This window comes from Oryzias melastigma, unplaced genomic scaffold, assembly GCF_002922805.2.
Source record: "Oryzias melastigma strain HK-1 unplaced genomic scaffold, ASM292280v2 sc00259, whole genome shotgun sequence".
In the NCBI taxonomy this organism is placed as follows: domain Eukaryota; kingdom Metazoa; phylum Chordata; class Actinopteri; order Beloniformes; family Adrianichthyidae; genus Oryzias; species Oryzias melastigma.
The window spans coordinates 92,155-117,121 of NW_023416893.1; the positions used below are offsets into that span (position 1 = coordinate 92,155).

Consider the following 24,967-nt stretch of genomic DNA (forward strand, 5'->3'; position numbering starts at 1 on the left):
ATCTTTAATCTGATCAAGGTCATTGTGCACATGTAGCTAGTGAGAAGCTAATGAGAACCAGCAGGCGGGTTGGCTGCCAGCTTGTGCTCCAATAGAACGGAGAAAAGGCTGACGCCACGTCAGTGTCATGATTTGGTTGGCTGGCTATCGACGTGCTCTTAGATTGACTAGTTGTTCTGGTGAAACAGAAAAAGCGAGGTTTTTCCGTTGAATTTTTTCATGAGAGTTTTTTTCCATCAAATTTCGGAGTCATCGAAAAACAAGGATTCAAAAAAAAAAATTCAGAAAGGAAATTCAAAGGTTTAAAAAATTCTGAATTGATGGAACAGAAAAACGTCCATCCGTTTACTTGTTCTCCCACTAGCCCATCACAACCCCAAACTTACATGTGACTAAAGTAGTGAGCTATTCAACTGTCCAGTTTAGATCCAGATTCCAGCTCAGACCAGACGTTCATGGATCTATTTCTCTGCAAGTGGATTCATCAGAATGGGGCAGGGAGTTTGTGGTCCTCCCAGTGTATTTTCTACATCTCAAATATGATATATTTCTAAAAACATGTTTTCATCTGCTCCTGATTTACAACAACTTGAAGAAAGAAATACTCATAAATGCTGTTTTAAGCTTCATCTTCTTTATAAATGTCTTCCATCGGTAGGAAAGGGCTACACGGTATAAACACCAAAAACAGCATTTTCATCAGAGTGGTTATTAACCACATGAAATGCACCAGCTAATCAAGCAAAGTGATGGCTATGCAGCTGAAATCACATTCAATGATGTTCGTTTCACCTGGAGCTTGTTTTATCTGGATCAAAAGAGAGAAGCTCTGACGTGCTGCTGTGAGGCCTGCACTATAAATCACAGATTTATTGTTATTGAGATATAAACCTGTGTGATGCATGTATCGCTAAAGACAGCGTAAACGGAAAAAAATGGTTACCACAAATGTTTACACACATTTCATGGCAGCTTAAAGTATTTAACAAACCCTTTACACAATTGACCAATCAGAGTTGACTCCTTTCATGTTAGATGCCCGCCTCCTATGTAGACTTGGGTATTTAAGGGGGCTTATTATTATTTATTCATATAAAACCGTTGTGATGAAATGGAAATAGTTTTTTATGCTCTGCTATTTATATCGCAAGTCATTGTCATAGCAATATTGATCGCACATTTTCCTCATACCTGCAGCCCTAGCAGCTGCTGATAACATTTAAGGTCAATATTATAGAAAAACTGCATCAAGGAAAACAATCAAAAACAAGACAACAAGGTAAAGGGAGAGCCTCCTCTTCTGAGGGAAATGGGCTTTCCAGCACAGGGTAGAGTGAAATCAGGATCCAAGGAAGGCTTCTCAGTTTCCTGGGCAGACATCAATATCTGGGAGGGCCTGTCTTACTGTGAGCGTGTGCTCTTATGACGGGCTGTACGAAGCAGCTCAGGAACAGGACTGTTCTGGGCCATTGATTCTCATTACACTCCAGGGCTATTCTGACAAACGCAGGTTTTGATCCATCTCCTTTAAAGGACCAACCACACAAGAGCACCACGCTCCACACCATGCCTACAACTTAAAAGCAGCAATAAACCATTAAACCCTTGTCAATAACCCAGCTGGGATGGCATGTCTGTGTAAAGGCTCGAGGTTGTTTTACCTCTAACTCGTCCCCTTCTCCATCCCATTCTCCCTTGTTGGTGCGTCTCTGCTATCCTCTGCTTCATTCAGCAGGCACACCACTTTTGCACTGTTACCACACAATGTGCAGTCAATAACACCACAGCTACAACATTTCCTGATCGGTGCTTTATTTTCCACACAAGATCACAGTATTTCTGTCACTCACCAGAAGGTGGTTTACTGTTCTGATGAATGACACCCCACATCCAGCAGAGGATCACTGAGCTCCACAGAGTACTCTCTGGGGACTTAACTCAGCCGAGAGAACAGAAGCTTCATGTTCCTTGCAGAGGTAATACCTGCTGAGAGGTGTTGCTCCCCAGGACAGAATACAGTCGCACTCACAGGGTAGACGGAACCTGAAGGAAACTGGATAACCGTTTGCTGTCCCTCTGAGCCAGAACAACAATAGTCATTCAGGAATGGTTTCCTGTTCAGTGCGAATTGGTGGGTGAAAGCGGATGCTGAAGAAAGTGGTTTATATTTTTAGTGCTCTGCTGCTGATGGCCTAGATTCTACATCGTCTGCTCCCAGGTGTCCTCTTTTGCCCAGGGAAAAGCAGAGGGCTTAGTCCCCTTTACTGAACCACCCAAATATGCAACCAAATCTCAGCGTCCAGTAAACCAGTGTATACATTCAACCCAAGAAGTTTTCAGAGAAAGTGGAGGAACTTTAGCCTCCTAACCCCAACAATGTGACACACAGTCTGTCATCCACTGGTTAATGCATAAACCAGTCACAGCGCCCTGAGCTCTGGACTTTGACACGTCCATTGCATCATCTTTTACAAACCCACTCCGATGAAAATTGTGTTTTTAACATGTTCTTGTAGCATTTTTTCTGATGCTGGAAAGAAAATTAAGCTCAAAACTGCATTTCTGAAAATATTTCTTTATTCAAATTGTGAATCAGCAGCAGACAAATAAATGCTGCTTTAAAAAATCCTAACTGAGATGTAGAAAATACGCTGGGTAGGTAAAAGTCTTCCAGTTCAGCTCCATTCGGATTTATCCACTTCCAGACAAACAGATCCATGAACGTCTTTATTTTCTTTGTTTGAGCTGGAATCTGGATCACCTGTACGGCTGGATAGAAATGATATTGATCACCATTTTAGCTTCACCGCTAATGTTAGGTTGTGGTGTGAGGGGCTGTAAGCTACCGAGAGAGAATGTAAACAGAGAGCTCTTATTGACAAAGAAGGAAAGGGGGGGTAAGGGTTGCTCCACGCCAACGGTCCCGCCCACAACCCAGAGGTGAATTTCTAAAGAACTCCTGCTGTTCTGCAGAAACTATGTCCTAGAATATGAGACAGGTTTTTAGATTTTGGCTAAAGCAGCATCATCATCATTAAAAGAGCACTGGGAACAATTTGAAAAACATCTGAAGATGACTGGAATGAGACTTTAAGCCATTTCTAGTTGGACTAAACCTACCATTGACACTGAAAAACAGCTCAAGTGTGGGTGACAATAGTCAGACGTGTGTAGCAGCAGAAGGCAGACAGGAGAGCTGGTGTGGAGCATTTGTTGTGGGAGAAAAAAAATCAGAGATGACGTTTGCCAACCCAGAAATGTCCTCAGTTTGTTGTTATGGAAACAAGTGTCTTTAAATGCTCTTTTGCATTGAAGCTGATAAAATGTCAAAAATGGAAAACATGTTGATGTATTGTTGTTTGGAACTGCCGGTTGGGCTCTTTCTCTGACTCAGTGGCCCTTACCTTATGTTTGTTTCCTGGCTCGCGCTCCTCTCCAGACTTATCCTTCTTGCTGGAAAAGACAAACTTGTCGTCTCCCTCCTCGAAGGCATAGGGGTCCACCTCAAGCTCATGCCCTCCATCGCTTATGGCTGCAGATAAATACTGATTCCTCCTGGCTCTGTACTTCTGAACGCGCTCCTCAGACACTTTCAGTGAACATTTAGACGTGGACATCAAACTGAAAGGAGGGAAAGTCAGATGTAATCAGAACAACGGAGTAGGGAAGTTAGTAAAATCACAGAGCTCATTTTATAAACTGGCATCTGAGGCACTGCCTTTTAATAAAGCAAAGAGTAGCTGTAACCTGAGCTGGTAAATATTGTCCTGGATTTGCAAAAAAAAGCCCATTTCTGTGAGGTATCTGTCTGGCTGTATGACTCCTCAGTTGCTAGCATGTTAATCTGCAAGAACATAAATGTCAGCGGCTGCAAACAGCTTTGACAGCTGTCAGGCAGCACAGCTGATGCATGTTGTTTGCCGTCAGCCAATCATGTTTCTACTCGGTTCTGGAAAACTGCAGCACTGCCCATTTGTTCATACACACATGAGCCCACACACAGCGAGAACTGTGACCTATCTGGTTCTCATGTGTTGCAAAGCGGTAAAGAAAATGACAGTGGAGCTGAAGCTGGCCCCATTTGTAGCTCATCCTTGCTCCTTCCAACGGTTCTCTGCGCTCCACACGCACGTCCAGCTCTGATGCAAGGTGATGCTGCACAGTGGCCTGAGTGAGAGATTAGCAGCCTTTCAGGGCTGGAGCTGCAAGGATTACAGCTGACAAGAAAGACCATCCAAGTGGCTGACCCCTCAGGGTTACATAAGTCTACAGACACTCCCCCAGCCTGCACTGTCATCATCACCATGCCTTCTTCCTCTGTAAGTACCCCTTACTTTTCATCCTCAGGATAAAGAAACAACAATTCTTTAGGTTCTTCATATGATCTACAACGGAACTGCCAACACTTTTTCAGCATGCAAGTTACTTCTGAAACGAGGTCCAAATATATGATTATATTAGTGCTGTCAATTGATGAAAAAAATGAATCACACTTTTAGATTGTGATTAACCACAACTAATTGCAATGTTTTTACTAGGTACATTTTATATGACAATATGCGGCTTTTGAACAAAAACAGGCCAGAAACATTTTTTTTTATCATCTGAAATATTTAATATTATAAAGTGTTAACTCAGACATCCAAGAAGTGTCATTTGTGATAATCAGAACTCTAAAGACTTTTATGTCTGCAGCTTTACTCCAAAAAACTCCAAGTTACTGACATACAGTCATAAGAAACAAACGTTGTGTTTCTGTACTTTAACTAACTTTAAGAGGAACTTCTACCATTGTCCGGATGAATACTTGATTCTGATTGGCTGCTAGGTATGAATGACGGAGGTTCTGGTCACACCGCCCAAATGTTCTATATCACATTTGCTTCATCCTCTGGACCAAAACAAGCAGTTGGAGGTGAACTTCCTCTCTGAACTGATGCTTTATTTACTCCATCATGATGATCAGCTCATAGATCGCTTTCCTTTGTCGCTGCAGACGAGATCTGCGGCGCTTCAGCAGCTTGTTGTCATGTTACCATGACAACGGGCCACACCACAAATCAAATAGTCAGCTTTGAGTGAAGAAGTGATCAAAACAGAGAAAATTAGGGGTGTGCCAAAATATCGATATTGCGATATATTGCGATATTTAGTCCTGCGATCGATTCTCGATGGGTTCTCACCAAGTATTGATATTATATTTTCATTTGAAGAGGCTGTGGTTCTGAGTCGCGCGGCGGAACTATTGCGCAGATGGGCGCACTGTGTCAGACTTTTAATAGCGATACACGCGCTCATTCTGGAGAAGCTCCGTGAGATACAGGCTCGGTAGCGCGTGTGTGAAGCAGGTCTACCTGTCAGCATTTATCCTCCATCTGTAGGAGATCCAGCCGGTAAGAAGTGACTTTGTCTGAGCGCTAGAATGACAGCGATCACTTACTTCCTGTTTGCTGTGTGAACTGGGCGCGCGCTTCGCAATTGTTTGTGTACACTTCAGGTACCGTCGGAATTTTCGTTTTCATGCACTTCAATGTTTAACCTGCTGCTGTACGGTGTAACTTTGGTAAATTTATAATGTGACGTTTTCAAACAATGTAATTACTTGTTGCTAATGTTAATTTAAAGCAATTCTTAAATAAATAAAGCAGGATTTGATGCTTGAACTTAAATTTAAATGTAATTAAAATAAAGTACATTAATTCAATGTAAAATTAGGGAGAATGCTAATTAATTGAAGCACTTAAAATAATTTTTTTTACCATTATTATGTGTGTTTTAAGCTTTTTACCTATTGACTGCTGACTGAACAAATGGAAAAATGATAAAGATTGGAAAAATAATCTGAGTAAATCAGCCTTCAATTTTGGATGCTCAGCCCTTTTCAAGTGAGGGAAAAGTGAACGAAAAATTAGGTCAATTTTGAGAGAGGCTGTAAAACATATTCATCATCCTTTGGTGTGATGTTCTTTTAGAGGTAGATAGATGTCACCACTTTACTTATTTAATTTTTGTTCTGCTGTTTACAACAATTCTGCACTAAGTAGTGTTACTGCTGATCATGTTTACTATTATTAACATTGAATTTGACAGATAATTCCAATTTGGTTGCAGACAACAACATGATTTCAGCAATGTTGCACAAAAGTGTCTATAATTTGTTGCACAAAATAAGAAAAGTTGTTTATTATGATTGTGTTAAAGCTAAAAAAGATAAATGGGGATATATTTTCCCCAAAAAACATGTTCTTCTATATAATGTTAGTTATTAGAGAGGATTTTTACCAATTATCGCAGTATCGCGATATTATCGATATCGTGAGCCATGTATCGCGTATCGTATCGTATCGTGAGGTACCCAGTGATTCCCAGCCCTAGAGAAAATCACAAGAATAAAATGAACATGGGATATGTAGGAAAACCCCGACAAAGTGTTCTTTGTCAGAATTTAAGGCACACCGTGAAAGCCTCGTGAAGCAAAAGACAGAGGTGTGATTTATTTGTGTTAATTTGTTCATTTTTTTTAATTAATCGTGTGCGTTAACATGTTAATGTTGAAAGGCCTAAAATATGTATGAATGAAAATCAGACTTTTAAGTGAATCCAACAATATTTATGAATTACATTGATTAATTAGATGTATATGTAAGACAACATAATAAAAAGTTCCTCTGTCATTTTACGTTTAACAGCTTTTTTAAATGGATCCTCTCTCGAATTAAGTCAAAAAGTTAAAGTCCCATTATTTGTCACTTACTGAGGATTGTGAAATGTGTTCTCTGCATCTGACCCCTCCCCTGGGGGAGCGGTGAGCAGCAGATACAGCGCTGTCAGGAACCATTTGGTGGTTCAACCCCCCCAATCCATCCCCATATTGCTGAGTGTCAATCAGGGGGACACTGGGTCCAATTTTTAGTCTCTGGTATGACTCAGCCTGCATTTGAACTCACAACCTTCCAGTGTCAGGGCGGACACTGTACCACAAGGTCATTGAACCGGCTGAGAACTGGACCAAGTCACATCATCCATACAAAATTTGTTATGCTGCTGGTTTCAACGAAATAAAGTATTTTAGTCGCCATTTCTTCACGATACGGAACCGCCATGTTGGAATGAGAAAACATCAGTAAGGAGGTCAGACCTCAGGCTCACACTGCAACTGTTCCACTGGAGTCTTTACATAACTTAAAAAGTGCGAGAGACACTCAGACTGCATCCAGTCCGGTCCAGCCTCTCCGCTGCTCCAAATCCATTTTGTTGGGTTTAAATTTTTGCTGGATGCCAGAGCACTTTTTGTGAAGCTGGAGCTAATAACGACTTAAACCGGAAATCATGTGAGTGATTGTGAAGTACATCTGCTACATTTTTTAAAATCAAACTTATTTTCCGCTGAACTCACTGTTTTCACCGTGTTGTAAACATGACGTCATTGTAACAACCAACCCCGGGCTCCATACTTGTTACACAATATGTGAAGTGTGAAACGTTTGTGTCTGAAGGTGCTGCTGGAATTTACCAGGAGGGGAGCTGATATGAAGCACACACCAGCCCATCGACCACACACACACACACACACACCCACGCAAACACACACACCCACACCGCCCCCCCCCCACACCCCCACACACCCCCACACACACACACACACACTACACAGCGAGTCAAAGGCTGGTACCACCAGTTCCTGAATCACTACCAATTGAATAGTGAGCGCCTCCATGGAGAAATGGCATCAGCTGACTCAGAAGCGGCTCAAAAATATTCTGGTAATGGTGGAGGATGGTTATCATCCAGAGCAAGTGTTTATTCTGGATGAAGGAAGGATTCTGAAGGAAGATGCCCTCTCGCACTTAAGTGATGCAGGAGGAAGCACCAATCCTGGTTTCAAGGCACATAGAGACAGAGTGACAGTCCCCACGTAAAGTACCCAGTCATTTGTTTTGAATAAAAAAATTCTCTTCATGCTGAGCAATACTCCAGTGTTCTTACATAAATGTCTACAAAGTATAATCAGAAGTGTTTTTGATGACTATGGATAGGTAACAGACATTCTTCGGCCGCAAGTGTGGGACAGGGGATTCTATGTATTTACGCATGAAGGAGGTTTACTGTACTTCCTATTTGGCAGGTCATCCTTTGAATCTACGTCAGTTCGGTGTCTCGGGAGATCAGCAGCCGAGCCTGTGGCTGCAGCAAGACCACAGCCGTAGCCAATGTGGGGTTATCTGCCAGAGCTAGACCGGTCCAGCGTCCGCACCGGAGTCAGACCGGATGGAGTATAAGCCTTTGGTGAGTCAACGTTTCTATGGTAACCACTCTCACCAATCAGGAGTGAGTTTGTTGGAAGTCCACACCCCTACCATTCGTAAGCAGGCTACATAAGACCTTCAATCAGAGCAGGGGTCTGCAAGACCGCAGCTCCAGAGCCACATCTGGCTCTTCTACCCCTCTGTTGTGGCTCTCTGGGTAGACTCTGGGTAACTTGACTATGTGAAGGCATAAATAAACCAGCATGATACATTCATGGTGTAAAATGTCAAAAAGTCATGAAGAGACTAATAACAGTGATAGTAGAAAGGGGCGAGGTGGTTTTAATTATCTTTTCACATGTTTCGTTTTTTTGTTGCAACAAGAATTCTGGTAAAAGTGGAGGCTGCGTGTCTGAGGACAGTGAGGAGGCCACCGATTGATGGAAGCTGACACTCACTCTGTGGCTGACACTGGTTCCTGTGGGAGGATGTCGTCCCTCAGCCTGTCGACGGGCAGCACGGGCGTGGGCACCTCCGCCTCTTTGGCGCGGGGAAGGTTATATAACCTCCAGGGCGTGAGAGAGCAGTCATCTTCCAGGTTAATCGCTGCACCTACAAACATCGTGGGCTCTGGGGGCTCTGTGAGGGCCGAGCTCCCAGAATGAGGGTGGGGGTGACTGGAGTGGAAGTGCTGATTCAAACACACCAGGCCCCCAGGGTCCTCGCTGCCACCTTTCACCCCAATATGACAGGGCTCCAAGGGCGGCTGGTAGAAGTGTTGGCTGTTGGGTGTTGAAGGGTTCCTCAGGCCCTCTCCTGAATCCTCCCCAGGCTCACAGGGGTGCGGGCTAAGTGGTGGGGGCTGGGGGGAGTTGACCTGCTCCGAGGGTCCTGTGCTGATCCGTCCACTTTGGAGCTGGGGGGCTTTAGGAATGGTGTTGACATCTGCAGAGCGAAACCGTCCCCCGTCCTGACCTCTCAAGCTCAGTCTTTGCCCCACTGTTGCCTCCGCCTCCATGGACGTCTCTTCGCTGGCCAGGCTGCGATGATGGAAGGGTGTTTGAGGTCTTTTCTGTTGCTTTTCACCTTTATCCGCCTTTTCTCCTCCAGTTTTGTGCTTGGTTAGGGGCTGTGAGGGCTGTCCCGTTGACTGTGTTTGACCTTGGGCGGCACTGGCTCGCTGCTTTACCGATTTGTGTCTGCAGTGGAGACCGAAAACGGTGAGATCAGACAGAGAAGCAAAACAGAAAAAAAAGAAAAACTCATGAGGAACTCATTTTGTAAACTGCTCAAAAAGCAAAACCTTTACATTTACAAAATTGTTCTTCATTTACATTGTTTTTATTTCTGAGAAAATAAACTGTTGTTTGACTTCTTCTCCAAAGCCATTTTAATAACAATTCATTAGCATGAGGAACCCTCCAAAAGACCAAGGTAGGATGTCACAGTGCAAAGCCTTTAACCTATTTTCACTTGTTCAAAAAAGAATTTCTGTCAAATATGTCAAATAAATTCATTTACAGTGGCCCTTTGCTAAAATGCAGTTCACTTCTTGTGCTTCCTCTGTTTCATAGGTGTTTTTTTCTTTAAACACTGCGCTGTGCTCTGCATCCTGATCTCGTCAATCTGCATGTCTCTCGTCAGAATGAATTCAATAATGTTTGATTTCCATCAAATCTTCATTTTCATTACTGGATTTATTTTTCAATGAAGGGTTGAACAAGAGATAAAAGTGTGAAAATGTTCATGTCTGTCTTGGATAAAGTGTGTAGTGAGGAGCTTACAGCCCTAAAACATCTGTAATCCTTCTTGGTATCTTTCTCCAATTGCAGGATATTTTTAGAACGATAAACCAGGAACTCTGTACATTTTAAACACATGACAGAAGTGACTGACCTGGAACAGACACAATACGATCTCTGAGAAGGCTCCACAAAATCCCAGGCTCCCACTTTCTCCAGCACCTCTTCCTCACAGGTACCATTGCTTGTAGCGGAAAACTTCCGCCTGGGGAGGAAAGACAGTTTAAAGCTCACATTAACTTCTTCCAGGTAATTCCAAAGAAGTTGTTTCTGTGGAGCAAAAACAATCCCGCTTCACACAGAAGATAATAAAGAAGCTTCCTCATGTTCTCAGTGGAAGAGTTTTGTAGTGGAGAAGATTTCATCACCGTCTCTGAAGCAAAAATACTTTGGCTGACAGGCCAAAAGCTAACTATAGGCGACATTCTGTGCTTGGTCAAGGAGTAACAGATCCTGGGGTGTTCTCAATGTGTCAGATTCACTGACGTTTGAATTATACAACAGACCACAGGACAAAACCAAACAGGAGGGCCAGGATTCGCTGTGGCTTTGGGACAAACAGTTTCTGCATTAAAATCTGTCAATATTTATTAACAGCAGAGAGAAGGTAAGTGTGCCTAAGAAGCAAGGATGATATAGTCATTTACAATTTGAAACCATGTCTCAAGTTGTAGCGATAAGTAGATTTTGGAACAATTTAAATGGATTTTCTGCTGCTGCTTTAATTATGATGATAACTGCTAGCATTGAACCTGCAAAACAAGAACAAAAAATAATATAAAGTCACAAACATGACACATTCTTGATGGGTTTTAAAGTTAATAGGATGGTTAGATCTTACTTGACCCTTTATCAACACTAAAAGTAATGCATTTTTGTTTGCAACAAAGAAAACCCAAGTGCATGTTAATAGAAAAATGCTTATAGTCAATTTTAAACAGCATCTTAATCGTGTCATAATGTGGCATTGAACTGAGAAAAGAATAAACTTATATTTTAAACCACAAATTACATTCAAACTTTTTTAGAATTTTTAGTCGATTGATCTTCTCTTTTTTTAAAGCTTTTTATTTTTAACCCCATTATATTTTAAGGCTTCAGACTGCTCTTATGTAGCTATTAATCACATCTCAATTGCAACTTAGTCAGAGTCTGTGGAAGCAGGACCTGCAGATCCAGAGCATATGGTCTGTAAAACTCAGTATGAATTCAAGTCACCTCACACGCACCCACCCCCACACACACCACATGAACATGGATTTGCTCTTTGCAGTTTGTACGGCACCAACATTACGCTTTGTGGGAGCTTCACAGACTCTCCCTGGTCACTAAAGTTCAGCCGGCGCTGGTCTGGCTCTGTCCCAGCCAGGGTAGCTGCACCTATGATGGAAGCCTGCCGCAGGCTGGGAACTCATGTCCACCGCGGTGAGCAGCCAGCCTGCGGCACCCTCCTCTGTCGGAGCAGATCGGCCCGTCAGTCGGTTCTGCTCAGATAGAGGGAGCAGGAGCAGAAAATGTTCTCCAGGAGCTCAAGACCAGTCAGGTGTTAGGTCCTGCCAGCTCTCCCTGCAGTATGCAAATGAGACGTGCTTATAGCCATGGAAAAACAGTCGAAGCCCCGCCCCTAAGACTTGCAAAGATAAAACAGCCTTCAATAAAATAACCTTAAAAAAGATAAAAGTAACTGACTAAAAATGCAAATGAAGCTGGACCTGAAAGATGAATGAATTGTTTGGAATGTAAGTTGTGTTTTAAAATGTAAGTTGTTGCTGTTCACTTTCATGTTCACCTTGAGGGGTCGCCACAGCAACTCAGCTTCCACTGATTTCCACAGGTCTGGCCCCCCGGTAGCTCCAAATGTCTTGGCCAAGATCCCACAGCGGATGAAGCTCATTGCACACACTGGGAATCGAACCCTCATTTCCTACATGTCAACTGAGCTGTCCAGCCGCTGAGGTTTCAGATCCAAGTCTTGTCATTACATTTTCAATTCAATACCACGTTAGGGTGGTGTCCTTGTAATGCCCTACATCTTTTTGTAAAATCCAATGTTGAAAAACTCTGTGAATCAGAAGGAAAAAAAAAGACTCACTTGTTTTGGGCTCGGTTGATATTGCACTCCTGCCAGACACACTCCACCACCTGACTGGCAAGCTGACGGGGAACCTTTCCTCCATGGTGACTTGTTCTGTCCACGCTGAACACGTCTGAAGATGAAGGCATCTTTAACCAGTTCTGGGCAGAGTGAGAGTCCACTGGGAGGAAGAGGAACGCGGCTTATCACACCATTTTACAAAAGACAATTCTCCAGAAGCTGGAGTCTAGCTCTGCTGTACCTGTGTGCACCTCCTCAGGTGATGTGGGAGGTGTGAGGGTCACCAAAGACATGGCAGGCTCTCGCTGCATAGCAGGCACTTGATGGCCACCCGAGTAGACGGCAGTACACTGAGAGGACCCCACAGGGGCCACAACAGGGATGTCCGATTGGGGTACCAGCACCAGACAGGCTGGGTATACCATACGCACACCACCTGCATGTGAAAAAGAGAGACTTTCAGAAAGCCCTCTTTGAAAGTCCTCTTGGATGATGAAACCAAAACTGACCAACAAGGACCTCCACGGAGGCCAGAGAGTCGTCTTCCCAGTCCATGTCCTCCGGCTTGTCCTCTGATACAGTCTCCTTAGCACTGGGACTGATGGGGTAGAACTGGTTCCACTCCTCAATCAGTTTCTGGGTGGGAGGGTCTGACATCTTGAATGATTGGCCCGTGAGCGTCCCGTTCAGGCCGAACGGACTCAGGATGACTGGTGAGAAGGGGTCGTAAAGGCTGTTACTTCAGTTTGACACATTTCAGCATCTAGAAATGTAAAAGCTTCTCATCAGATGCTTTGCTTATCAATCGTATGACTGTTTCAAATATTAGCAGAAGTATTGAACATTTTCCATCTGTGATCAAAAGATAGCCAGAAAGATTTCCTCATTCTGCGAGGAAACAAGCTGCTCTGTGCAGGAACACAGAAAATCTATTGCATGTTACGACTGCTTTGACTTTTCTTTTTATACGACTAACAGCAAGTGTTTCTGATGTAAATGAATAAATATGCTATTTCTTTGAATTACTTTAATTACATTTGTTTCATGTAATGTTAACACACTTAGCCCAGATTATTGAGAACAGAAATACAGAACAAAGTGTGGTGAATATCTCTCTTTTTTTAAGTAGCACTATGCTCATGTTTTGATCTATTTTCAGTGTTTCCAGTGCATTTAACTATGATTAAATTTAGCCAGAATCCAACACCTGCCGTTTTCTAGGACATAGCTTCTGCAGAGCAGCAGGAGATCATCAAAAACTCCCTTCCGAGTTGTGGGCGGGCCTGTTGGCGCGGCTTAAGCCCGCCCCTCTTCCCCTGCGTGCTGCTGAGAGTTCAGAACAGGGAGCTTGTGGCCCGCCCAGAGTATTTTGTACATCATAACTTCGATCATATTTAGCCTGCTTTTTTTCTCTGCTTCGGATTCATGATAATTTGAAAAATAAATACTTTTATTTTTGGAGTATAAGTTGCAGAAACAGAAAAATACATACTAAGAAAAAAAACATCATATAAAGTAGCACTTTTTGGAGGAATGTTTTCAACAATTATTATTTAGCATGAAAAATCAGAGGATTTTATTTTGAGGATTTTTGATACAGAGATTGATGATGTTTCAAAGAGAACAGGAACGTTCACCGCCAAAGATAATCAGAACAATGTTCTCATCATTTCAATAAATCCTGAAATGTTCATCTGCTGATGTTGTCTGCGTTTTTGACCGAATTTCACCACAAAACAAACCCATTAACCGTCTCCATTGTGTCTGTGCACATTTTTTTGGAAGAAATTCAAGACAGATACACAGTATGCATATCAATCCTTGTAAAAGTTTTCTGGATCAAACACAAACACGCTGTCAAGGCTGGCTCTAGGATGACGTCATGAAATGGGCGGCACCCACAAGGAGTGAAAGGCGGAGTCTCAGAGATCGAGTCATCTTACTTCCTTATAGAAATAGAGTTCAAATAAATAACTCACATTTCATAAATGTTTTGTTTTTTAGTGTTTCAAAGGTAATATATAATCATATATATGGATACAGTTTACTCTGAAAGGCTTAAGAAAAGCATGATATAGGTCCTTAAAAAAAAGACATACTGGTCACACCTAGTCGCATATAAGTACAAACTATGTAAAAAAAAAAATAAAACGTGATTTGTACTTAAAAAAATACAGTATTCAGAAATGCAATTTTATGCTTAATTTTATTTATATACAGATTCTCCTCTATCATCAAAAAAGTGCCACAAGAACATGTTAAAAATAGTTCTGCGATTCATTTCTGTGTCCTTTTAATTAATTGTGTCCTGTAATAAAATAATCAAATTCATTTATTTTAACCACAAATATTTTGACCAAATAACTGCTGTCAAAAGCCTCTTTTGGGATATTTTCATTTAAATTTGTGAAATTGTGGTGCAGTAAAAAGTCAAAATACGGCTAAAAAAGTAAATAAAGTTTTTTTTTATTATAACAGTCTTTGAGCTTTAATCGCAAACAAGTAAGAAAAACAAACAAACAAACATAAACCCATCAGGTCCAGAGTGCTCAAATTACCACAACAAAACAGTTTTCTGAGTAGTCCAAAAAAATATTGACCTCATATGTCTTATTAACACAACAGATATGATTCCACAGTTTATCACAACAGCAAAACAGTAAAAAAGACATGAGTGATTTTAAAGTTGTCTTTAACCTGTGAGGTAAACTTGATCATTTTGAAGACTGAGATGAGGCAGGAGAGGAAAAGAGAAGAGAATAAAAGGAGGAATCGAGACACAAGGACGTTACAGTACAGGTATGAAAGAATTTAGACTTTGTAAAGCTTTTGCTTCATCATCTGGACAAAAACAAGCAGGAAGAGGTGAACTTTCCTTCTGGGTGATGCTTTGTTGAACTTTTCATGGAAATCACTTCAAAAGAGAGAGAGTAGAGCGCAGTTGCTGCGCGCTGAAACTGTTACTATGACAACACAATGCACTGCGTTTTAAATAACCTGCTTTATGTGAAAAATCATCTCAAGTTAAAAATAAAACCGGACTCAAGTTTTACTGATAGATTTAATACATATATTTATCTATATCTGTAAATGACCATGGAATGAGTGGAATAATGCTCTTCCAGGTTTGGATTGTCAGACATGAACAGCTTCACGGAGGACACAATCGTCCAACGCGTTAATAAGATTAACACGATTAAAAAAAATACGCGATGAAATGTCTTTAAATAATTAATCGCGATGAATTCAATAATCTGATAGCCCTAGTTAAAAACAGCAAAATCACATTTTCAACGGAGTGGCTCTTGATGTTATGTTTATTTGCTCTCATAGCTGAAACGTTAAAACTCATTTACGCTTTCTGTCTTCCTTTCTAGCTGTCTTTTTTCATAAGCCAATTAGCGCAGAGCAGCAGCCTCTCACAGCCCATAAACGGTGGCTTATAAAAAAGTTGTGCCCAGCAAACACACAGGACCTTCCAAATAGATGAGAGTGACAGACAGAAGCAATCTCTCTGCTAATAAAACATCTATTAGCCATTGCAGATAACCTCGTAAAAATGCATGTGAGCACAGAACCCGTAAGCATTCCGATTGGTGTCATGCATTTATGCACCAACACAAAATGTGTCATCTTTCACTGTGTACATAATGCATTGGAATGCAACGGGCGACTAGAACGGCTCAAGAGGCAGACCGTCTGGGTGGGAGTGAGAGAGAGTGTTTGTTATTGTCACTCTGCTCTACCTTTCTAGTATGTCATTAGTAGACTGTATGGCCTCTGTTCCCAAGTATTGATCCAGTGGCTGAACCGCAGAAAAAGCTTTCATGACAGGAAAATGGCAAGGAACAAAGGAAAAGAAGAGGATAAGGAGGTGAGCTGCATCCACCTCGGCTGCAGGATCTTTTCTCAAAAAATGCTAAAGCATGGGTGAATTCCCTACCCTTACTGAACTTAGTTCTAATCCGATGATTAGTAGGTTTCCTGGAGCAGCCACTTCACGTTTACATAAGGCCAAAACCTGTCTCTGTGGGAGTTAAACGGCAGTGCTGGAATCTGCCCCTACCATACAGGATTAAGGGATTTACAGGGAACAATATTATGAATCCCAACTCCTTGATATTACACCGTTTCCCACAGGAATTACCAGGAAACCATAATGGCTGGACCAGTTCAGACACCTCAGAGCTTTTGTGGAGCACTCGCACCAAAGAAAAGTTGTATATATTTATTCAAATAAATAGTCCTACTCTGACAACATGAAAACAAGTCTGATTTCTTTAAGCTTTTTTTTGCATATTTTTCCTAAGGGGAAGGGACATTTCTTTGCCTTGATGCCATGAAGCTATAGTTACTATTTCTCTGTTATTTCTTTGGTTTCGCCATAAACAGCTCCACCAGCTGCTCTGGGTTGGAGCGTTCCTGACAGATCAAGTCCTTCAGAATTCTGCAGCTTTCAGCTGAACTTCATGTCAGCACAACGATGCCCAGCCGTTACCTGGAATGAAATCTTAAGGACAATAGCGTAGACTGAGAAGGTGAGAACATTTTGAAAGCGACTTCAGAGGTACAGTTCCAACACTCGGGGCTGTTTCATAGACGGGCCGACAGGTGGGAGAAAAAGATAAGTGGCAGAAGAGTTGAAGGAGCGCTACAGAGCTCTCAGGCAAAGTTTGGTCTCCTAAAAATCATATTTGTCAAAAAAAAAACAAGACAGGTGGCATTCTGTTTTGATGACTGACAAATGTGTGTCTGTCTGTGTTTTTCAAAATAAAAAAAGCAGTTTGATTTCATCAGAGAAGATTATATTGTTCAATAAAAAATATAGAAAAAAGTTATTCATTTATTAATGACATTTTTTATAGAGCTTACTGCTTATTACTTATGTATTAATATATTTAAAGTTTAGCAGCTAAACTTCAGGTCATTTTATCAACTGCCCAGTAAATCAAAATTCAAATATTTGAGGATTGGTTGCAGCAAAAACAGATCCTGAGGCGAGTTCTGGAGGAGAGCTCAAACCCAGCACAGCTATAACATCCTCTCCATCCACCCCCCCCTGCCCCTCTCTCTGGCAGCCAGTCCATCTCTGGCTCCCTGAAGACATGTCAAATGTGCTCAGATCAGAGGAATGGGCTGAGAGTTCATTACATTCACTCGGCGCCCTTTTATGAGGTCACATCCTGGAGCACTCTGCCGCACAGCAAACCCAGATTGGTGGAGGTGAGGGGGCAGGAGAGGAGATGGGTAAAAGGACCAGAGGTCAGCGTGTTTTTATTACCATGGCTTGGTTAGCCAGGTAGAGAATCCACACCTGCCAACACTACAGAGGCAGAGGAAGTCTTCTTCCAGAATGACACCAAAACATCCACGACATGGATTCATAATGATATATATAACCATGAAGACTGTTGTGATGGGGCAAGGTAGTGCTGGGAGACATCACGATACATGTCGCGTGGGTGATAGAGAAGTGTCTATCGTACCATTCCTCTTCTTTTTTTTCTAATCTAATTTGATTATTTTTTATTTGAAATATTTCATCAGACAACCTGGGACAATTGTATGCGAGTTACCTCGTCATTGTGTACACAAAAAATGTAAATAAGTGAAAATAAAGACAAATTAAAAAGAGATTCTTTTCAAAGAAACTCTGTCTTGTGGTTTTGTGACGTAAAGCTGCTTTACGTTCTTTGATTCACATTCACGCGGGTTTTACAACAGGCTTTACGTTAATTAACACAAGAGCAGAACGATGGATGAGGAACAGCTTGAAGTTGTTTCCCTGGAGTTGAAACAGACAGAAGCACTGATGTAGGCAGACCAAGAAGAAACACTTTCAGCAAAAGAGGGAACGTCTGTGACTTGGTTGCATCTGGTCCTCGAGAGCCACCTTCCTGGCATGTTCTTATTGGCTGGACACACCTGAACCAGGTAATCTGTCATGAGTAGGGACTCAGCCAATAAGAACATACCAGAGCAGGGTATGTTGGCAAACATGCAGGAAGGTGGCTCTGGAGGACCAGGGTTCCCTACCCCTGTAGTAGAGTATAGTAAATTATCAAGTAGTAAAATATTCATTTCTCTGAAATACAGAATAATGTTGGATTTTAATTTATAAACTAAAACAAAGCCGAATGAGCGGCATTACTGTCACCGGAAGTAAACACATCTTCAGAATAAAGTGTCAGTGAAGCTTCCTGTTTTCAAAATAAAACTAGCAAGATTTTTTTTTCCTGCTCAAAAATAGAGACTGAAGTTCTGCTCACTGACATTAGCTTTAACATCGGAGCTTCAGCTTAAAATAAATGGATTGGATTCTAAACCACTAAAAGGAAGGTCTGAAGTGGCATGAGCACACAGACTGCAGCCGGGAGCGGCCGACTCAACAATGTTCTGAAAATACACATTAATAAGCTCTTGAGCTTTATGGGGTTCAGTTTTTGGTAAAATTACCTACACAAATGGAACTTTAATTATTCATGATGATTACACATTTACAGTTGTCATGAATAGGCTACATGCAAAAAAAAAAAAAATCTACAAAGATGTAACCAAATATTTATTTATGGTCTGAAATTTGTTTTTTTGCGACAGGACGGAAGAGAAAATGGCTTTTTTGCAGTCAACCTCTAGTGGTTGTTTGCTTTAAATTATAGAATGGAAGGTGGGACCTAATAACCTTGGAAATATTAGGTCCCGTCTTTAGAGTTATAATCTATTTTTGAGTATCAAAGTAAAGACTGTCTGTGAGATTGATATGATGCAGAAATCATGTAATAAAATACAACTTACAGGATTTTCCAGTAATTTGTAATTTACTCTGTCACAATTCTGCTTTTTTTTATTTTTGCAATGTTCGTATTTAAAACTCCAAGAACAAATTTAACAATAATGAAGTCTAACATAAGAAGCATCTAAAACTCCACATGAGGGCTAACAGAATGTTTTACATTAAAACCTCTTCACTCCTCAGACTTCACATACATGAGCAGATATACAACAGGAACCATGAAGGCTTCAGGCTGCTGGAGTCCAGCATCATCAGACGGTGACAGAGCTCTGGTGGCATAGGCAGGAACTCACCTTGAAACGGACTGGACGCCTGCTGGGCCAGTGTGAGGTGCTCCTCTGTGAGATGGTAGATGGGCTGATGCTGGTTGATCTCCACACTGGTGCACACGTTGCTTTCCCCATGCAAGAAGAAAGTGAAGGCGCAGGAAAGATGCTCACTGCGGACAAGAAGATGGAGTTATTTGGCATAGCAAAAATGTAATATGCACAGAATAAAGAAAGAGAACACAGAGCCTAGAGGGGTATGCAGAATTTTACTTTCATCAGGACAGGACTGAATATTTCTTCATAAAGACAATAGATCATAAGACGATTTCATGTTTTAAACAGGCGACTTCTTTAAAAGTGCTGGATTTTTCTGTTAACCTGATATTTCATTGAGAAATCCCTGTGGATGCCAATAAAGTTTTGTATTCAAATGCAGTCTTTGCCGTACATGACACAGATCCACGGGGATTTTAAAATCTGCTTGTGGTCAAATGCTGAGATCAGGATGCAAGCAGTCACCAAAGCAACGCTTACAAGTGTTGTGTGAGGGAGCTTCATTCTGCTTACTGTGTGGTGCTCAAACAAAGGCTCCAGCCCGGACTCACCCTGCTGCAGCAGCAGCTGGAGAACAGCACCTACACCGCCTCACACAGACACATTGCAGCTCCTGTCTGTACAAATTGTGCCTGTGCCAGTCTGACCTCAACAGCACACAGAAACTACAGAGAGGAGCAGGGCAAGATGCAAAGTGCGTTGTCTGCAGCTTTTGACTCTCCTCCAACAGACACACCAATGCAGAAAATGCAGGACACAAGTAACAAATGACCAAAACAAGAGTGGAGGAAGAGAAATGGAAGTGGACCAAAGATGGTTGCTTTGTCGGCAGATTTGGTTAAGCAAATATCAGTCTTTCATGTCAGTTTATGGTGCTCTGACGAACCTACAACGCAGGAGATTACAGAAAAGGATGTGAAGGAGAGCAGTGCAGACGGTGAAGAAGAGCAGGTTGGTTTGAAAGCCTTATAGTAACTCTAGTCCTCACCAAATTTACAGATGGCTCGAAAATCAGATCTCTCTTTTACTTTTTCTATTTTAATTGTGGTGTAAATGTTCCTTAAAGCTCTTCTAGCTATTTTTTTAAAGATAAAGTACACTCTATTTTGCTTGACCGTTGCACATTGTTAGCTAAAATGTAGTAATATTTGATCTATAAGCACGCAGATTTATTTGCGGGCGGACTGGTAAAACTCCTTTTTCTGTGTTTAGGTCCATTCCCGCTCGACTTTTACAACTTCATCTTTCTTACAGCGTTTTTTTAGCAGAGCATATGTTCTAAAACAGACTGGTTTGTTTTTTGCTGTTTTGTCTGATGTGATTTCTACACAAAGATTTTTTTTACAAGAATAAAATTCAACTTTTCAATTAACTGAAAACTTTCTAAGATTCAAGAAAAAAATACCGTAGACATTTTTTGTTTTGTTTTACTTGGAGCTGTTTAAGCATTTGTTAGGAATTTAAAGCATTCCTGTTAGTGCTAGGAAAACAATGTTTGGTCCTTTTAAAGGAACTCAGCTGACCTGCCAAGACCGACAGCTCAGGCACTTTTTTTCCCCTTCAGAATCAGCTGATTCCCAGTGATTGTGTGAAGTGTAGAAGAATTATGGCAAGCCAAAAAGCCAGTTATTCACTGCAACATTATTGGTCTTTTAGGGTTAACTACAGTGACCCTGAAGGTTAGATCACAGAAACAAATTCATCAGCGCAAAACATGATAAAGATCTCAATGACAATTAAAAAAGCAAAACAAATAATAAAAAAACATCCAGTTTTAGAATCAAAGCTAAACTCCACAAACCAAAACGATTCTAATGAATGAAAAAGGAAATATTTCAAAAAACAAAAGTAAATTTCAAAAATCACGATGAATGGGTCTGTACTGATCACAAAATGTTAAAAAGTTTTTCTCTTTTCAGCTCTGTGAAGCATTTTAAAGTCCTACTTCAACTATGTTTGATCTATTTTTAAAATCGCTTTAAAGTGGCATTTCATTATGATTCTGCTGTTTTTAGCCAAAATCTAAAAACCTAGAAAACGACACGTTTTCTAGGACATAGTTTCTGCAGAGCGGCAGGAGTTCATTAGACAATCACTTCTGAGTTGTGGACGGGACTGTTGGTGTGAAGTAACCCCATATAGTGGGGCGGATATGTGACAAAAAGTAAGGGAGTTGTTCACTTCTGGCAGAAAGCACGAAACTTTCTATATAAGGGTTTTAAGGTAAGCCGATTCCAATAAAACCGGAAGCCACGCTCCCAAACCAACGGTTCTGCTCAAAATGAGACATATCTTTTAAACAGTTGGGGCTAGCACATCATGCAATACCACTTATTATACTACATCAGACACAAAGAATCTATTTCTTAAACTATTATTATTATTAGAAGCTTATTTAGCAAGTTAATTCGGATTTTTGTGGAAAATTCACAAATTTTGGTTTTGGCAGATAGGACAATACACTTAAGTACTCCTACATATCATGTTACATCTCGAACACTTATTTGGTAACATATACCAACTTCTGAATCATTGAAGATATTGAAATATCTTTGATTGAAAAAAAATATACAAATAATTGTATGATTTGTACATATGACAATGCAGCAATTTGGCTTAAATCATACATATCATGTGCTAACAAAACTTAAAACTTTCAACTCCCTTTTCTTAGGGAACAAGGGAATTTCTACCACCTTTTCTTTCAGGGAACAAGGGAATCTATATCACTTTTTCTTTTAGGGAACAAGGGAATTTTGGGGAGTAGGGAATTTAACATATTATGACACACAATAAATGTTTTAAATATTCGGTTTATACTACAATGACTATAGATTATGGAGTATTTTCACACAGGCTGTTTCATTCATACATTCCATCGATTCAGAAATTCAGTAATTTAACACATAATGAATCATTTCAGAATTGAACATGTTAATGTACACTATTCTTACCAGTAAAGACAAACTTTATTCACATTTTGTTAATCTATTGAATGATTAAAACTTATATATCATGTCATACATCATTTTTATTGTTAATTTAACAATGTTATAAAAATAGTTCTAAAATCAAAAGTGTGTGCTGCCATAGATTTTTCCTTATTAAACATTTTAATGTTTTCCGAAAACACAATGTACTCCAAATTCATGTTCTTTTATATCTAGATTTTGACAGGTGCATTGTGTCGTCTGCATGGGATCATAAGAGTGGTTGTTGTTTATTAACTATATAAAATGTAAATCTATGATAAATCTTTACAAAATAAGTATTTCTCTTGTACATTTTAGTGGACTTTATATATATACTTGATCATTTAGGCACATTAGATTTTCATGTAATTTCTTTTTATTAAACCTATAATTTATCTTAAGTCTGTGCCGGAAATATTGCCAGCTGTATATTATCGTAAAAAATGTATGTATTGTTGTTTTTTTTCTTTTAAATCATTTATGTGACTTCTAATCATCAAAATAAGGTTAGAAATGGATTCCTTGAGTATGATTTCCTACAAAAGATGTATTACATGATAGGCTACGCCCAACAGTAAAAAAGATATGTCACCTGTCTGAAATGGCAGCCATCTTGGACGCCATCTTGGATTTCGGGTGGAACCCTTCGTTTGAGAGCGTGGCTTCCGGTTTTATTGGAATCAGCATACCTTAAAACCCCTATATCCAAAGTTTCATGCTTTCTGCCAGAAGTGAACATGTTTTTCACATATCTGCCCCACTAATATTGATATCTCATGAAATCTTTGTTTATTCACTCTGCCGCTAGCTTACAGCCTCTCACACTCCAAACTAACATTACAGTACGACAAAGATGGTGAGTAATATCGGAGCAATCCAGGTGTACAGTTTAGATCCAGATTCCAGCATTGCGGTTTCCAAAGTTATATCATTTCGTTCAGTTTGAGCTCCCGGACGCGCGAATACCGTTTTTACGCAAATCTGATAAAATATGTGCGAGCTAGCTAAAACCGTGTTGGTTGCGACCTCACCACGCGCACGCCATTCAAATTCTACAACTTCTAATTGCAACATTTTTCTCACAGTAGGTTAACATTTATGGCCGATGATGTGACATAACAATTGATAAAACCCCCTAGGAGATATTTCTTTTTGTAGCTTGCAGTAAAAGTGCTTTCTTTTAGCATTTCAAGATGGCGGCATCTTCCCAAGGTCAAAGGTCAATGAAACTGCTAGGGTCGTTGTAGATTCTAGCTATAGACATGATTCTGACGTTTCGTGAAAATCGGATAAAAAAGGTGTTGTTTTTCCATATTGTTGAAAACCGTGAAAATTGCCATTTCTCAGATTTCGCCACAAGATGGCCGCCAAGCCGTAGGTCGTGTGGCCATCCCATAATAATTTCAAATGTACCCGGGCTTATTCCGGACATATGTCATTGGCTTTCGTTTGTCTATTGTGAAATATTTTTTTGGCCCCATAATGAATTTTCGGCCCATTCATTTTTTTTTTTTATGGAAACGCTCGCCGTGATGTCATTGTGTTGGGGGGGTGACGCTCAACATGCCAAAAATTCATTTTTAATTTTCCCTACGCATGTGGAAATTTTCAGGACTTTTCTAGTATGTGGCGAGGGTGAAATTTTCGCTCAAACTGCCAGAAAGAAAGAAGAAGAAGAAGAAACAAAGCAGAAACAATATAGAAGTTTTTGTGGTCAGGATAAGCTGGCTTTGTGTGCTTTTTTTTGTACTACACACCAGTTGTGTTTGTGTTAGGTTAGGCCTTTATTGTGAAGTCTTTTTAGGGCTTTTTGCACCTTTTTGAGTTTTTGTCACCCTAAGCAAAAATAATATGGTCCTTGCAGTCAGTAGACCATAATCACCAGCGATCAACTGCAGAAAGGCAGAGTGGGACTAACGTAAGGACACAATGGAGCTCAGCCAGGTGAGGCGCTGGAAGGACTGCTGGGGACTTCAGCCACATGCTGGCACAATAGTGGAGGCACTTTGTCTGAAAGGTGTGTGGTGACGCACAGGTGGCTGAGTAGTAAATTACACTACTTTATAGTATGCTAGAGGGGTGGGGGTTGAATACCCCCTTCTACTCCTGAGGACATTTTACCCATTGACTGTATATAAGAACTGGACTGAGCAAACCCCCCTACTTCCGTGTTCCATATAGGAAGTACCACTGGGTTCCAAAAAGGCCAAAGTCCCATTGACTTACATTGAGAAACAGACAGTTATTTCTCAGTCATTTTATATGTCAGAATAATCATTCTTCTTCTGCTGCTTTCTGCTTAACTTCTTTTTTCTAATCCTAATTTTTTTTAAGATTTTTTTCCATTATTACAAGTTATTAGAGTTATAAATTGACCAATCAGATGGCTCAATAATCGTTTGTGGGTCTGACATTGAACGTCTGGGGGGTTTGATTGACAGATAACGGGTAGCCAATGGGAGCAGACTTCATCAATGGGTCCGTGAAGACCTTTTAACACCTACTTTACAATTCAACAATGTACCAATCATTGTCCTACTGTTGTTTTCCTCAATGGAATGTACCGATGCAGCAGTTTAAAACAACAAGAGGAGCATGCTGTCGACATTTTTAGATGAGGATTTACTCTGTAGAAATAGATTTCACTCTGAGGTTATGTGCTTTGGACCTTTTTCTTTGTTTAACGTTCGTTTTTCTTTTTTTCACTGTTTTGATTGTAGCTTATAAATTATAAGT

General features: G+C 40.6%; 1 protein-coding gene across 1 annotated transcript in view; it reads right to left on the minus strand.

Moving 5' to 3' along the window:
- Nucleotides 1-24,967, minus strand: part of med13a (mediator complex subunit 13a) — a 104,184-nt gene that overhangs the window by 29,187 nt on the left and 50,030 nt on the right. Inside the window, exons 4-10 of the mRNA XM_024261310.2 lie at nucleotides 19,230-19,375; nucleotides 12,653-12,853; nucleotides 12,385-12,579; nucleotides 12,141-12,303; nucleotides 10,143-10,253; nucleotides 8,705-9,445; nucleotides 3,405-3,621 (exon numbers count right to left, since the gene is read on the minus strand). Coding sequence (XP_024117078.1) covers nucleotides 3,405-3,621; nucleotides 8,705-9,445; nucleotides 10,143-10,253; nucleotides 12,141-12,303; nucleotides 12,385-12,579; nucleotides 12,653-12,853; nucleotides 19,230-19,375 — 1,774 coding nt within the window. The remainder of the gene's footprint in view (nucleotides 1-3,404; nucleotides 3,622-8,704; nucleotides 9,446-10,142; nucleotides 10,254-12,140; nucleotides 12,304-12,384; nucleotides 12,580-12,652; nucleotides 12,854-19,229; nucleotides 19,376-24,967) is intronic.